Raw genomic sequence first — 16,723 nt, forward strand, 5'->3', positions numbered from 1 at the left:
CCCTCTGTGCCAGGCCCCGCCTGTCAATAGGAAGCTTAACTGTTGTGCAGGTAATAAAACCTCTCTGGGCTGTTACTGAGGGCCTGAGCATGGACCGTACAGGTGTTGGCAACGCTTCCAAATCCCAAGAGAGAACCCCTTCCAACAGACCAGCTAGCACCCCTGGCATTGTGATTCCTCTGCATGCTCATGCCCCTTATAACTTGGAAGGGCAGCAGGATCAGGTCTAGCATAGTGGGCACCCATAAGAATGGCCATACTGGGTCAGACCATTGGTTCATCTAGTCCAGTATCTGGTCTTCTGACAGTGGCCAGCAGCAGCTGCTTCAGAGGGAGTGAACAGAACAGGTCAACTTCCAAGTGGTCCACTCCCAGCTTCTAGCAGTTAGAGGCTTAGGACACCCAGAGCATGGAGTTGCATCTTCCTTCTAAAGCACAGCTCAGGAGAACTCTGGAACAGGATCTGTTCCAAGTAAGTGGGCTGGGGAGAGAGCAGGGCCAATGGCCTCTAGTTCATGTTATCTGTGGGTGTAGAGTCGTGGTGTGTTCAAACCTGTCCAGAAGCCTTTCATTGTGCACTCACACTAAGCTTTTCCTCCTCAGATGCATATGAGTCTGCTGCGACTTCTCCTTTTGTTCTTGGCTCCAAGGCAAATTGCACCTTAAGCGCAAGTCAAAGGTAAGAGCTAACTCTCCTCTAACATCTTTTAGCAGCCACTCTGCACCCCTTTGGGAAAAGAGGGCCACAGATCAGGCCGGGTCCCCCACTGGTGTGAATGTCCCAGCTCTACTATCAGAGGGGTAGCAGTGCTAGTGTCAAGAGCTATGGCACTGGTAACTATATTGCAAGTCTCATGATCCTTGGTGGCTTTTTTTTGTAAAGCCCCAGCAGCTGGGAAGCTGAGAGATTTAAAACAAGTGTCTAGCCCTGCTGGCTGAGAGGAAAGGTTGAAAACATGGACTGTGTAAGCCTAAATGCTCAGTAACCAGCAGGCAAAAAGAAACAACTCCTAAGATTTCATGGGGTTTTGGGGCCTGACTCTTAGGCTGGTTTGTGTTTAACACTTGGGGCTGGCCACACTGTCTGGCCAGCTGGGCTCTTGCCCCTCCAACAGCTCTGTGCACTCCTGCAATAGTCACTCTTGGATGCTGCTGTTCTAGTTGGGTGGCCAGAAATCTAACAGAACTTCCCTAGACACACCCCTGCAGTGCCCAGGGCTGTAATGGGCCTGCTTCTGCTCACGTTACAGCTGTTTGACGTTCATCTGAAGGACAAACTCCTGCAGCACAGTACTGGTCACTGACTGACCGGGGAGAGCGCCCCCTGCAGAGCCTCCCCGCTCCCTGCAGTACAGCGCCCCCTAGTGCCGCACTGGGGCCAGCACTGACTGCCAGGGGAGAGCGCCCCCTGCAGAGCCTCCCCGCTCCCTGCAGTACAGCGCCCCCTAGTGCCGCACTGGGGTCACAGAGCACCCTCTGCTGACTCACTAGCTCCCCCCAGCACCCTGTGGCTTTTCCTTAGAGGTCTCCTATCCAAGCACTGCCTGGGCCCAAACCTCCTTAGCTTGTGAGAGGTGACATGGTCGCTCCTTCCCCCCACGCTTGCTGGGGCCTGAGCCCCTCATCGCCCTGCCCTGTGGGGCACTCCTCAAGGGGGTGAGGGGACACACTTAGTTGCCTTCAGCCTACTGGCTTGGGGATCCTCCAGGCCAAGGATTAACCCCCTGGCCTGAGCTTCTGTCCCTGGCAGATCACAGATGGGAGGCTCCCTGATGGTTCCTCCTGTGGGATTTTGGGGAAGGCAGTTGCGGTAGCCTCAATCCCGTTCCTAATCCAATCAGGGGCACTGCCCCCCGCGCCAGCCACAGCTCGTCAGGCCTTAAGCTTCCCTGTACAAGTCAACGCAGTGAATTAATGTAAAAGCCCCTATTATGTGGCATTTGGCTGTATCATAGCCTGGGCCCCCTGCGTGGCTGGGACACAACTCATGGGGCAAGAGGCAGGGCCTGGATCTGCCCGCAGCAGGGAAAGGGCACTGAGGGCAGCCCCACCCCCACCCCCAGTGAGGGGCCCTGGATCCAGCTGCAGGAGGTCTCTGCCCTCCCCACAACAGTGGAGGGGTGGGGAGTTCACAGCAGGGCCCTGAGCGGCTGAGGGGGATGTGGGGAGATGGAGGGGGGGCATCACTGGAGGAGTCCGTGTGCTCTTTGCTGGCTCCCCATGCGCCACCCCAGAAAGGGGGCCCTAGGCTGCTCCCCCCAGGGACTGTCAATCATTCAGTCAGGAGCCGTCCCAGCCCCTCCCCCGCAATGGGGCCTGGCTTGGCCACCAGGTCCAAGTTCCTGTTTCTTGGCCCCTGCTGACCTGTCCTCCCCCCGCCCTCCCGACCAGGACATCATTGAGGACAGACTGGACAGGGAGCTGTGGCCCTTCGTCTCAGACCCGGTCCCTTCCACCAGCTCCCAGGCTGCTGTCAGGTAAGGCTGAGCCTGGCTGCGCTGTGGGGGGCAGAGCCCTGCCATCCTCCCCCCCACCCCCCACCTCCCAGGGTGTAGGAGCCCCTGTGCCTGGGAGTGTGTGGGCAGGACCCGGCCCTCTACAGGGGAGGGGGTGCCCAAGAGCCTGGAGCCCTGGACCCCTCTTAGCATGTCTCCCGCCCCCCAGCAGCCCCTCAGCACACCAGGGCCCAGGATGGAGGAAAGGGACTGGCCCAGCTTTAGACAGCACCCCCAGCCAGGGGGGAGGGATAGCTCAGTGGTTTGAGCATTGGCCTGCTAAACCCAGGGTTGTGAGTTCAATCCTTGAGGGGGCCACTTAGGGATCTGGGGCAAAAATTGGTCCTGCTAGTGAAGGCAGGGGGCTGGACTTGATGACCTTTCAAGGTCCCTTTCAGTTCTAGGAGATTGGTATATCTCCAATTATAAAAAACCCAGGGCTGGTGCCACCCTCCCCTACTCCCTCTTGCCTGCTTTGGGACTCCTGTCCCACGGCCTTGGGCAGGGCCTGCCCCCCAGCCTCCTCCAGGCCCTGCCCCTCAGCAAGCCCCTGGTATCCACACTGCCCTTCTCTCCCCTCCCAGCCCCCACTCCAGGCATTGGCACAAGAACAGGCCAGTGGCTGAGTACCCGATGGGCCAGCGCCTCATCATCTATGTGCTGGGTGGGGTGTCCATGTCTGAGATGCGCTGCGCCTCTGAGTGACCCAGGCCAGCGAGGGCAAGTGGGAGGTGGTGATCGGTGAGTGGGGCGAGTCCTGAGGGAGGGCGGCTGCAATGCCCAGGTCAGGGACAGTCGGGACCCTCTGGGAGGGGGAGGCCTAGGAACTGCCTGCCCAGCACCTACAGGACACCCATGCCACCCTCTGTCCTCCCGCACCCAGGGGGCCTGGGAACAGATGTGCTTATCCCATCTGCTCGCAGCCCCACATGGCCTGTATCTAGCCACCTGATCTCCTGGCCTCGGGCTCTCCTTGCCCAGGGACCATGTGTGGGGGCCCAGTCAGACACCCCCAGGAACACCCATGGGGATATGGCTCACCCCCTGCACACACCCCTCTAAGACCCAAGGGTGAGGAACACTGTCAGTAGGTGGATTCTTGCCTGGCCATGCAGGGTACAGTGGCACGAGGGGTGCGGTGCCAGGCCGCGGTGGGTAGGAGGGCTGTCTCCTCCCCTGCACTAGAGCAGGGTCCAGCTGCAAGGATGGGGGTGATGGTGATGCCAGCCTGATGCCTGCCCCACTGTGCCCACCACTACCAACCACCTCTCTCCCCCCCAGGTTCCAGTCACATCCTGACCCCCAAGCGCTTCCTGGATGATGTCCAAACCCTCAAACAGCTGGTCCCCAAGGAGGCCTAGAAGCAGCCCCCTCCTCCCAGAGACTCTGCCCCCCACAGCTCGCTGCCCCAGCTCCACCTGCTTTTCTCAACAAGGCACCTTCCCCCCTACTCCTGGCTGAGGTGTCGGTTCTTGGGGGCGGGACAGGAGAGGGGCTGGGACCCCCAGGCTGCTTGGCTGTTAGGGCAGGGGGCAGGCCAGGCCATTTGGATAATTAAAACGCACCAGCAGAGACATCTACCCAACTGTCTGGTTTATGGGGGTGGGGAATGGTACACGGCTCCAATCTGGCCAGGGCAGGGCCACCACTCTAGATGGAAGTGGGGTGGGAGGTGGGCAGAACCTGCCCACAGGATGAGGAGGGGAAGGGGGACACCAGTCCGACTTGGAGATCTTGAGGAAGGTGCAGTCACGGTTGGCCTTGATGGTGAAGATGAGGGGCTCCCTGGTCAGCACAGCCAGCTGGCCCCCATCCCGCCGGGCTGCGTCAGGACGAGGCACACGTCCTCCGCCTTGTCGGGCATGCGCTGGTAGACGTGTAGGCAGCCCCACAGCATGAAGTAAAGGCTGACGTCCTGTTGGGGGGTGGGGTGGAGGATAGAGAGGAACGTCAGCCGCAGCACCAGGGTGAGGAGCAGGCCTGCCCCCAAGGTGCGCACCCACAGACAGGCTGCCAGGAGACCTGGGGGACAGCCTACAGCTCCGGCCGAGCCTGAACTCTCTGGAGCACCCCACTAACCTCAGCAGAGCCAGCAGAAGGGGAGGAGCGGGAACGCAGCGCGCTCAAGGGAGGCGGTGGAGGTTGGCAGGGATTTGGGGAAGGGGTTGGAATGGGGGCAGAGTTAAGGTGGGGACTTTGGCGAAGGGGTTCAAATGGGGGCAGGGCATGGGTGGGAGGGGGTAGGGCAGGGGTGGAGTCAGGGCAGGGCCGGGCGCAGAGGGAGGCAGCACCCACCGGCGCCAGCAGAAGTCAGCACCTACGGCCTCAGCGCCATTGACCTCCGCAAGGAGGGATTCGGCGTGAGAGGCTGAGGAAGCAGCAAGACCCTGTGCTGCTGGCAGACCAGGAGCCAGCTCATGCCAAGGCCCTGGGGCCTCACTGAACTCTGACAAATGCAGAGCCAGGAACCAGGCTGGCTCACCAGTGTGTTCCCACTGTTAGAACAGATGCGAAGTTGATGCGAATGTGTTTGGTGTTTAGAAATGCTGAAATGCTTGTCAGATGCTGATCTCACTTATCACATCACCGGAGCCCCGTGATGTAGTTACTTCAAGCATTTGCATTGTAAACCGTTATGGAGTCCCCGGGCGATGCTCTGGAACTGCTCCTCACAAAACCAGTCAGGACTTTGGGGAGCCTCCTCTCCCTTGGAGCAGACTGTCTCCAGGGCAAGAAGCTCACATGGCTTCACCTCCTGGGTCTCTCCTTGGAGCATTCAGCGTATGCCCCTCCGTGCACTTCCCACAGCGAGTCCCCCCCAGGCGGGGTCCTGGGGAAGCCACAGGGTCCTGTACCCCCACTTCTCTTTGCAGTCAGACGGGACTCAGCCAGCCAGTAAAACAGAGGTTTATTTAGATGACAGGAACACAGGTCAAAACAGGTCTTGCCACTATAGACAACAGGACCCCCTTTAGTTAGGTCCATCTGGGGCCCCCAGGGAGGCCACAGCCCCGTTGGGAAGCCCAAGCCCCGTCGGGGCGCCCCTCTCCATTTCCCAGCCAGCTTCAAACTGAAACTCCCTCCAGCCTCTCACAGCCTCCCCCAGGCTTTGTCTAGTTTTCCAGGGCAGAGGTGTCACCTGGAACAACCCCCTCCTAGTTCTCAGGTTACGTGCTCAGATATGCTCCCTTCCCCAAGGCATGTCCCAGCCCCACTGCCCTGCAACCTTCCCAGGTCAATACTCCCCACTCAGCATTCACATAACACAGCAAGAACATTCGCATTTCATCACATCTCTCCCCCCTTCGAGACCAAATTGAGCAGGGTCACTTCAGCCAGTGACCTGGGGAAGTTCAAACCTACCTTCATTCCCATGGATGCCCCATCATCCCTACCCCTTCCTGGGGGAGAATTACACCGGGCCCTTCCAGTTTCACGCCCCCCTTTAAGTTGGGTGTGTTCGAGGGCACTCGTAGTCTGCAGGTGGGAAGGCTTATGCAACCTGTGTCCTTTCCCCCCCTCCCCACAATACTCCTGGGGTTCAAACTGGGATGAGGTCTTTTCCCAGTGGTCCAGTCTGGAGGGCTGAGATTCAGGTTCTCTTGGTTAAGAGCCTCCCTTTGACTTGGCCACTCTCTGGAAAGGTTCCTCTGTGCTGGGCAAGGATCCTAAAGCCATTTTTCCCTTGTCTCGGGCCTTCCTCACCCTCTGGCAGGGGTCACAGGATCGGCAGTACTGTCGGACAGTAGTAAAGACCCCAGGCCAGTAAAAGTTCCGTAGCAGCCTCTGCTGGGTACGCCAGACTCCCTGGTGCCCTGAGAGGGGAATGTCATGGGCCCGGCACAACAGCTGTCAGCGATACTGCCGGGTTACCACCAGCTGCCTCCCTATTCCCCATGACTCCATTTCCCCTGGGGAAGCCCATTCTTGGTACAGGAACCCCTGCTCCCACAGGAACCTTTTCCAGCAACCTCCCCCCATGGTCTGTACCACACTGAGGTCAGCCAGGTCCCTTATCTTCCACAAGGAGGGATTTTTCTGCAACTCGGCCTGGAACACAGCCACTGGGACAGGGATGGAGACCTGCTCTCTCTCACCATCTGGCTCTGAAGTCACAGCCTCCTTGAGCTGTGTCTCTGGGTATTCCCTCCCCATCAGAGTAGGGTCCTGCTCCCCAAGGTCAGGGCACAGTGTCCCTTGCAGGCTCGGGCTATGGCTCACGACCGGGGCACCCTGGGGTAGCTTGGCCAGTTCTCCATGTCCCCCCCCCATTAACACCTCAGTGGGTAAATGGTGGTGCATCCCCACTTCTTTGGGGCCCTCCTTGTCCCCCCATTTCAAGTGTACCTTTGCCACGGGCACCTTGAATGGGGTCCCACCCACCCCTGTCAGGGTCACATAGGTGTTGGGCATCACCTGATCTGGAGCTACCACCTCGGACAGGGCCAGCGTCACCTCAGCGCCCGTGTCCCGGTATCCATAGACTTTCCTCCCATCCAGGGTCACCAGAGGATTCAGAGGGCCTGGGGCAAAGCAATTTCAGGGGCCCGTTCCATAAAAAAAAGTTGCAATACTGTAGAATACTATATTCTCATGGGGCCTCCCGCAGGGCCCGGGGCAAATTGCCCCACCCGGCGGCCCTGGAAATGGGTGACATGGGATAGATCACTTGACGATTACCTGTTCTGTTCATTCCCTCCAAAGCACCTGGTATTGGCCCCTGTCAGAAGACAGGATACTGGGCTAGATGGACCATTGTTCTGACCCAGTATGGCCATTCTTATGTTCTGATTACTCATAATCTTAATCAGTTACTACTGTGCCAACTAAGTGCACGTCATTTAAATTGACCCGCAGAACAGTTATTACAGGCAATAATGCATGAGGACAAAAGCCCTTTGATCCTGGCATTAGTTTGCAGGGTGAGTAGAAGAAAACCTCTGCTTGCTTGCAAAGTGAGCACATTTACTATGGCATCTCAGAGAGATGATGGACATGGGCCCTCTTGATGGAACTTCAATAGAGTCTCTTTTCAGAGTCAAAAGCACTTTGAAGACAATAGTTCTTGCAGTTTGGTTCATTTGATGCAAATTAGTTGCTTTCTGCAGGCTCTGCTCCTGTAGCTTTGTTTAAAGTTGCTATGGAAAATGTAAAGTTCCCAGACTGCTGTTTGCTGGCTTATTACAACCCCTTCCATGCAGGCTGTGCATGGAGCATCTTCCCCATGTCTCCCTCAGATGCATTGTGACAAAATTCCTCCTCTACCTTGTGCTTATTGGCGGATTTGCTCGCCTTACAGGTTTACCCTGTGGATCAGGAAACAGCCCAGCCCAGGTCAATTCCTCATCTGTTTGACCAGGAGTTGGGAGGTCTGGGGGGAACATGGTCCTGCCCTCTACTCCGGGTTCCAGCCCAGGGCCCTGTGGACTGCAGCTGTCTAGAGTGCCTCCTGGGACAGTTGTACAACAGCTCCAACTCCCTGGGCTACTTTCCCACGGCCTCCTCCCAACACCTTCTTTATCCTCACCACAGGACCTTCCTCCTGATGTCTGATAACACTTGTACAGTCCTCCAGCAGTGTGCCTGCTCCCTCTCGGCTTCTTGTACACCTCTTGCTCCCAGTTCCTCGCACATACTTCCTCTTCTCTGGCTCCCCTGGCCTGACTGGAGTGAGCCCTTTTACAGCACCAGAGGGGCCTTAATTAAAGTCAAGTGCTTAACAGCCTCATCTGACTCTTAGCAGGTTAATTGGAGCCAGGTGTTCTCATAAGCCTGGAGCAGCCCCTGCTCTGGTCACTCAGGGAACAGAAAACTGCTTCTCCAGGGGCCAGTATATCTCCCTTTGACTACTCTGCTGTACACAACTGGCCTGGGTCTATCTCAGCATCTAAATACCGACATTGCATCTTCAGTCTTGTCAAGGTTCCTTCCCCACGCTGGACTTTAGAGTACAGATATGAGGACCTGCATATGAACCTCTAAACTGAATTACTAGCTTAGATCTGGTTTTGCTGCCACCACTCCCAAGTACTAACTCCCTTCCCTGGATAGTCTTGAGAGACTTCTTCACCAAGTTCCTGGTGAACACCGATCCAACCTCTTGGATCTTAACACAAGGAGAATTTAAAATTTTTTATTGTTTTGTTTTTGAGTGCAGTTATGCAAGAAAAAAAAACCCCACTACATTTGTAAGTTGCACTTTCATGATAAAGAGATTGCAGTATAGTACCTCTAAGAGGTGAATTGAAAAATACTATTTTTTCCAATCGTTTTTACAGTTGCAAATATTTGTAATAAAAAATAGAGCGCTGTTTGCTTTGTATTATGTTGTAATTGATATATTTGAAAGTGTAGGAAAACATCCAAAATATTTAATACATTTCAATTGGCATTCTATTGTTTAACAGTGCACTTAATTACAATTAATTGTTTTGAGTTAATTGCGGGAGTTAACCGCAATAAACCAAGAGCCCTAATTTAAAGAAGTGTTGAAAAATTAAGGAGGGTGCAGAAAAGGGCTACAGAAATGGTTCAAGGGGTGGAGAATGCCTCCAATGCCCTCCAGTGAGAGCCAGGGAGCTCAGGCTGTTCAGCTTCTCAGCACGATTGAGAGGTCTCGGAGAACCTCCCTTGGGAGAAACAGTGGGATCTAAAAGGCTCTTCAGTTTAGATGAGAAAGTTAGAGCAAGAAGCTGTAGCTGAAGGTGAAAGCGGACAGAAACATTCAAATTAGAAACCGGGCACATTTTTCCATGGTGGTGATGGTTAACCCTTGGAATAAACTCCTAGGGGAAGGGAATGGATTCTCCTTCCCTTGGGCTGGCTCTTCAAATCCAGGCTGAGGCCTTTTGGAAGATGCTTTAGTCAAACAGGTTACTAGGCTTGATATGGGGGTAACGGTGAAATTCCTGACCTGTGATAACTAGGTCAGGCTATAAGGAGCCACTAGATCTTACGAGGCCTAAGAACGGCCATACTGGGTCAGACTAATGGTCCATCTGTCAGTGGCCAATGTCAAGTGTCCCAGAGGGAATGAACAGAACCGGTAATCATCAAGCAATCAATCCCTTGTCACTCATTCCCAGCTTCTGGCAATGAAAGGCTAGGAATGCCATCCCTGCCCATCCTGGCTAATAGTTGTTGGAGGATAGATCCTCCATGAACTTATCTAGTTCTTTTGATCCCCATTATAGTCTTGGTCTTCACAACATCCTCTGGCAAGGAGTTCCACAGGTTGACTGTTGTGTGAAGAAAGACTTCCTTTTGTTTGTTTTAAAACTGCTGCCTAGTAATTTCACTTGGTGACCCTTAGTTCTTGTGTTGTGAAAATGAGTAAACAACACTTCCTTATTCCCTATCTCCTCACTAGTCATGATTTGATAGAGGTCTATCATATCCCCCCTGCGTTGTCTCTTTTCCAAGCTGAAGAGTCCCAGTCTTATGAAAATCACTCCTCAAAGGCAATGAAGGGTTCATTCCATCCAAGCCATCTCTGCTGGGAAGGAAGAGTAGATGGGAAATGCACTTTTCAGAAGCGCACTGGGGCACTTGTCAGGCCATCAACATGGTCTCTTCTGGAAGCAGAGAACACAACACCACAGTTTACACAAAGGGAGATTTTATTTCTCAATCTGCAGTAAGAACATGTCTAAAACAGCCATTGGGGAATCTACAAGTTTAAAAATATTGACCAAATTTAAAAGCTTCAACTCTCTTCCAGGCTGCTCGTTCCCATAGCAAGAGCCTCACAGAGAGCCTGGAAAGAGATTGAGAGAGAGAGAGAGAGAGAGAAAGTCAGGAATGATGACAATACAGGCGGGGGAAGGTACTACATTTATAAACAGCAGGTCCTGCGGTAATGTCACATGCCATCATTGAGGCCTGGTCTACACTGAGGGGAGGGAATAGCGTAGCTGAAGTCGACGTATCTTATTTCAACTTCCCTCCCGTCCTCACGGCACAGAATCAACAGCTGCAGCTCTCTCGTCGACTCCGCTTCCACCTCTTGCCCTGGTGGAGTTCCAGAGTCGACAGGAGCACGTTCGGGGAAATTGATATATCGTGTCTAGACGAGACACGATATATCGATCCCCGATAAATTGATCGCTACCTGCAGATCCAGCGGGTAGTCTGGACATACCCTGAGTTATGCCAAGGTGACAGAAGCTGAAGACCATGTTTCCAGAGTCAGAAGCCAAGGCATTGAATCGAAGGGTTGAGCCACTAGTACAGTTAAAATGATGCACCCTAGTGTTGAGGCAGTTATGCTGGTATAGGAGTGCTAGTCCTGGGATAGCTATTCCTATAGGAGAAGCGGAATAAACTCTACTGGTATAAACATGTAGAACTACATCCACGCTAGGGGTGGTACTGGGGACTACAGTGCTAAGAAGTCACACCCCTCACTGACCTAACTGACCCAGTACAAGATCTGTACACAGACCAGGCCTTAGGGTCACATGTTACTTATACAATTTGGTGTGCACTATATAGCCCCCCTCCCCCGAGAGCTTCTGACTCAAAAGCAACATCAGCCCGTTTCTAGCCATGGAGGAAAGTCCTCTAGGACACCGAGCTTTGAGGAAGTGACACTAGTTCAGTAACATTCACTTTGGGCAGGGAGCAGCTTTGCTGGCATCCTCCACCCTCCTTTGCTCCCTCGTTCCATGGGATTGTTGGCTCCCAGCTACAGGACATGTTCTGCTCATGAAAGCAGTGCGCCTTGAGCAAGTACCTTAGTAACTAGAAATAAAGGGGTTTCTTCCCTTCAGAGACCAGACAGCAAACGTCCTGGAGATGAGTACAAGACACGAGTACAGTAAGACCCGGGGCTGACCCAGTGCAGCTGGGCTCTTGTGATAACTTGATGTTTCGGAAGCTGGTCACCACCCTTCCCCACCTCCCAGACAGAACAGTTTAGTGCCCCCACCCCGTACCATTTCTCCAGGCGAGACCCTTCGGAGTCCACGCTGCTGTGGTGCTCATGGCCTGCACTGGCTGGTTTCTATCCCGGCCTGTCTCACCAACACTGATCAATGAGATGAAAATGGAGAGGAGTTAGTACACATACACCAGGGTGAGCAGCCAGCATGGCCCCTGTCAGGCTGCCAGATAGTCCATAGGACATGCCTGCATCTCAGGACCTGCCTCCATAAGCCCCACCCACATGCAGCTAGATGAGACTTGTCAGCGTGTCCCCACCTTAGTCCAGGTTACCCAGCTCTGAAAGCAGCTCTAAATAGGACCCCCATGGCATCCCCTGGGATCTGCCACTGTCATGTGCTTGATGGGCCTTAGGGATTCTATGCTGTTCCATGCCAGCGAGCACTGGATTGTTCCCCACAACACCCCTGGTAACAGGTAAGTCTTGTCCCCAGGGCAGGGGCAATGCCTTGGCTGTAAGCTGCCTTGGGCCTTCCCAGGGCAGCCCACACGTGAGCTTGGACCTTCAGCCCAGGTGAACGATGGCCCCCTCCCACCTTGGCAAACAGCAGCTGTTCAGGCACCTGCATGGATTTTACTCCTGGCCGGGAGGGTTTGTGCAGAATGTGCCCACAGTGGCTGGACCACGAGCTCTCTGGGGCATGAACAGTCTGGCTTGTTTGCCCACCCCCTAGCACAGCGGGGTCTTGCTCCCCATTTGAGGTCCCCAGGTGCTACCACCACTCGGACCCTGCTTAGAAAGCACATTTGCATTAACTGGGTTAACTTGGCATTTCCTGCTGCCATGGGGTACCAGCCATGTGTTAAACAGGAGAAGGATTGAGACATGTTACACTCACAAACAAGGATTTCAGAGTGAAGCAGCCAACAGCTGACTGCTCCTGCATATCCAGTCTTGCCTTGGAACTGAGCCTGCGTTCCCTTAGGGAACGTTTCACTTCCAGTAAGACACCCCGCCCCCCCGCATCTCTGGTGTTCAGCTGTTTGTCCCCCAAAGCTACCATGTGGTTGCATACCCATGCAATCTGCAGCCCTTAGTTAGGCTGCACAGGTGTAATGTGAGCAGAAGCAGGCCTATTACAGCCCTGGGCACTGCAGGGGTGTGTCTAGGGAAGTTCCGTTAGATTTCTGGCCGCCCAACTAGAACAGCAGCATCCAAGAGTGACTATTGCAGGAGTGCACAGAACTGTTGGAGGGGCAAGAGCCCAGCTGGCCAGATGGTGAGGCCAGCCCCAAGTGTTAAACACACTTTAGCAGCCATGTCACTTTGCTAGTCCTCCCGCACACCCTGTGTCATTAACGCCATGGCACAGATGGGGAAACTGAGGCCCAGAGGGGCAAGGGTATAGGAAGTTGGTGGCGGAACTAGGAAGCGATCTTTTGACTCCTAGTCTCCTGCCCTCTGACCACTACACTTCACTCCTTCTCCTCACAGACCGAGGGCTAAAACCCAGCAGTTCTGACTCCCAGCCCCTCCCCCACCTCTAACCCACCAGCCCCCACTGAATGAAGCTGTGTGGGTCACCTGTCTGGAACTGGACTTCGGTTCTGCCCAAGCAGCAGGGAATCCCTTGTCTGTGTCTCATTCTAAAGGTAGTGGTTTCCTTTGGTGCCCTCTGGTGGTGAAATGTGAAATACTTCTCCCTATCAATTATCAGGGGGTAGCCGTGTTAGTCTGTATCCACAAAAACAACATGGTGCCCGGTCAGGGCCGGCTCCAGCCACCAGCCTACCAAGCACGTGCTTGGGGAGGCACCTTGGAAGGGGGCAGCGATCTGGGTTTGGTTTTGTTGTTTTTGGTTTGGGCGGCGCACTGCGCCGCTCGTGGGGGGGCGGGGACTTGGGGGGGGCGCCGCGCCGCTCGGAGGGGGAGGGGACATGGGCGGGGCGCCAGGCCACTCGGGGGGGCAGGGCGGTGCTCTTCTTTTTTGCTTGGGGTGGCAGGTGCCACCCGTCCTGAGCCCTGGCTTCTCTTGCAGGACATGGCTTCCGGTAAGGCTCACATTGGCAAGCCAGCCCCAGGCTTCCACGCCACGGCCGTGGTGGATGGAGCCTTCAAAGAGATCAAACTCTCCGACTACAAAGGTGAGAGAGATGTGCTGAAGGCTCTGCCCTGAGGCACTGGGAGTGGAGCTGCTGGGAGCTCCCCCCACAGCCAGCGCTCCTGCCCTGCTCCCCGCAGCGCCCCCTGCTGGTACTGTATTAGCAGGACATTCTGTGCATCGAGGAACCCTGGGAATACTGGGGCCCTCTACAGGGGATTCTGCCAGAATCTGTCTGCCTGCATGGCGATGGGGAACGGGGTCACCGCCTCTAGGGCAGGGGTGGGCAAACTACAGCCCGGGGGCCACATCTGGCCCTTCAGATGTTTTAATCTAGCCCTCGAGCTCCCACCAGACTTGTCCCGCTCAGCACATGCTATGGTGCTCCGTGACTCCCAGAAGCAGTGGCATGTCCCCCTCCAGCTCCTATGCGTAGGGGCAGCCGGGGGTTCTGCATGCTGCCCCCGCCCCAAGCGCCAGCTCTGCAGCACCCACTGGCCAGGAACTGCAGCCAATGGGAGCTTTAGAGGCACCACCTGTGGGCCAGGCAGCACGCCACAGCTTTCGGGGGAGTGCGGGCGGGGGGGGCGCCGCTCGGGGGGGGGGGGGGACTTGGCTTCCGGTAAGGCTAACATTGGCAAGCCAGCCCCAGGCTTCCACGCCACGGCCGTGGTGGATGGAGCCTTCAAAGAGATCAAACTCTCTGACTACAAAGGTGAGAGAGATGTGCTGAAGGCTCTGCCCTGAAGCACTGGGAGTGGAGCTGCTGGGAGCTCCCCCCACAACCAGCGCTCCTGCCCTGCTCCCCGCAGCGCCCCCTGCTGGTTCTGTATTAGCAGGACATTCTGTGCATCGAGGAACCCTGGGAATACTGGGGCCCTCTACAGGGGATTCTGCCAGAATCTGTCTGCCTGCATGGCGATGGGGAACGGGGTCACTGCCTCTAGGGCAGGGGTGGGCAAACTACAGCCCGGGGGCCACATCTGGCCCTTCAGATGTTTTAATATAGCCCTCGAGCTCCCACCAGACTTGTCCCGCTCAGCACATGCTATGGTGCTCCGTGACTCCCAGAAGCAGTGGCGTGTTCCCCTCCAGCTCCTATGCGTAGGGGCAGCTGGGGGTTCTGCATGCTGCCCCCGCCCCAAGCGCCAGCTCTGCAGCACCCATTGGCCAGTAACTGCAGCCAATGGGAGCTCCCAGATCCCACTGGATCCCCACCATGACAGATCTGAGATGTTATCTTGGGAGGGGGGCTTGTGCTCCCCCATCCATGGCTTCCATTGAGGTGTGATCCCTCTTCCCCCACAGGGGCCTGTTTATCATTGATGACAAGGGCATCCTGCGGCAGATCACGGTCAGTGACCTGCCGGTGGGGCGCTCGGTGGAGGAGGTGCTGCGTCTGGTGCAGGCGTTCCAGTACACGTACACGCATGGGAGAGGTGAGGCTGGGCTCTGGGGGGAGCTCTCTGGGACCTGGGGTGAAGGCTGAGGCCGGGTTAGGGGAATGCAGGGACCAGCTGCAGCAGTGTGTCTAGATGGGGTGAGTGCCCCACAGCTGGGGGGGTGGGGCAGCAGGTCTGAGTTTGGTCCCCAGGGAGGGGGGGAAGTGAGGGGCTCTCCACGCCAGCTGTTTTGAGCTGGCTGCAGACTCTGTTTATACTGGGGAGTTTCTCTCCAAGGGATAGAGATGCCTCCCCCCACCCCACGCTGGGCAGGAGGGGTGGGCAAGAGCCCCATGCATGGACCTACGGTGCTTGCACCTCCATGCCACCCTGGGCAGACCTGCAGGCTGGAGAGGAAGTGTTGCCTAGCGGTTAGAACACTAGCCTAGGACTTGGCATCAAACTGAGGTTTTCCTTGCTCTGCCTCAGTTTCCCCATCTGCAAAGTAAGTGGGGTTGGGGGGGGATGCAGAGCAGGGATGTCCTGCTCCCTCCTCTGGTCTCCTAACCCCCCTCCCCTGCTTTCTCCACTGTGCCCGGCAGGCTGGCAACCCGGGAGTGACACCATCAAGCCCACGGTGAAGGACAGCAAGGAATACTTCGCCAAGCAGCACTGAGCTCGGGGCAGCTGGTGGAGAACCTGGTCTACTGTGAAGGTGCCCCCCGCCGTGTCCCCCCCCCCATTGGAAGGGGATATTTGGTGGGAAGCTTGTGACTAAAATAAAAGGGTTTGTTTGAAAAGGAGCTGGTTTGTGTCTGATCCTTAATTTGGTGGGGGTTGGGCAGAGTCTGGTTGACCCTGCCGGGGGGAGGGGGGTCCCCATCCAGCTCCCGAGCCTGGTGCTATGCCCTGTGGATCATCCAACCTGTGACGGGCCCCAGGCTATAGCACCTCAAACCACTAGGTGGTGCTGTCGGCTGCATCTCGCTAGCTCCCTGGTGTGCGGCCAGCTCTGGGGAGGCAAATCCCAGTCTCCCAGAACAGCGGGGTCAGCCTGCTCTGGGGGGGAGCCGGTTGCAGGGTCTGGGATTCTCTGCTCGGGGGAGACCCCCTGAAGGCTCTTGGCTTCCCTCCCTCCCCCCATCGCAGCACAGCTGCCCCCAGGCTGGAAGGAGCCGGGCTTGCTGGTCCCAGAGGGTCCTGGCTCAGTGTTGCCAGGTTCTCGGGTGGGGGGGTTGGGATCCAGCATGGTGGGGCAGCTGGGTGGGGCATTGAGTGTTGGGCTTGGATGGGGTGGGGGCAGGGAATTAAGCGCAGCTCATAGCAGGAGCTGGGCACAGCTCATCTACTCCCCCCCCCTTAAACCCAGCCCCCTGATGCTGGGGGGAGGGGGGAGAGACTCTACAGGCATGTCCAGCCTCCGCACCCTATCTGCCCATTTTGTGACTACATGCCTCTTTGCTGAGCCGGGGGTGGGGGTGGGGCTGAAAGCGGAGCTCTGTGCACCAGGCCGGGTGTCCCACTTCCTAAAGAAATGGGAGAACCCCTCCCAGGTACTGCGTCCCAACCCAGATCTGTCCCCCACCCCCACGCCAGAAGCAAGGCCCCAGGCTGATTACTCTGCAGTCGCCCCCTGGATCTCTTTCCCCATCACTGAGCCCCCTTGCCAAACAGCCTCCAGTGAGGGTCTGGGGTTATTTTTGTTCCTGGGGGGCAGGACTGAGTGTTCTTCTTGGAGCCGGCCCTGCTTACGGGCCAGCTCCAGCAGGTGCCAACCACTGTAATGGTGCCTCCGGGTTTTCCTGGGTGGTGCTAGTGGGTTAACTTTGAGCCCTGGGGGATGTGTAACGTTCCCAAGTGG

At 56.2% G+C, this 16,723-nt stretch overlaps 1 protein-coding gene and 1 long non-coding RNA gene across 2 annotated transcripts; both read left to right on the forward strand.

Annotated features, from left to right (window-relative positions):
* The first annotated feature begins 563 nt into the window (after positions 1 to 563).
* LOC120381205 lies at positions 564 to 4,020 on the forward strand. The gene is made up of 3 exons (XR_005587977.1): positions 564 to 679; positions 2,392 to 2,477; positions 3,777 to 4,020. It is a non-coding gene; the product is annotated as an uncharacterized LOC120381205 (long non-coding RNA).
* A 7,939-nt stretch (positions 4,021 to 11,959) lies between these two features.
* Positions 11,960 to 15,560, forward strand: LOC120380050 (peroxiredoxin-1-like). Its single transcript, XM_039497553.1, has 4 exons — positions 11,960 to 12,030; positions 13,455 to 13,523; positions 14,789 to 14,919; positions 15,453 to 15,560. The coding sequence occupies exons 1-4, from the start codon at positions 11,960 to 11,962 to the stop codon at positions 15,536 to 15,538; spliced, it is 357 nt and encodes a 118-aa protein (XP_039353487.1). The 3' UTR covers positions 15,539 to 15,560.
* Positions 15,561 to 16,723: the final 1,163 nt, after the last annotated feature.

This window comes from Mauremys reevesii, linkage group 13 (assembly GCF_016161935.1).
Source record: "Mauremys reevesii isolate NIE-2019 linkage group 13, ASM1616193v1, whole genome shotgun sequence".
Lineage (NCBI taxonomy): Eukaryota > Metazoa > Chordata > Testudines > Geoemydidae > Mauremys > Mauremys reevesii.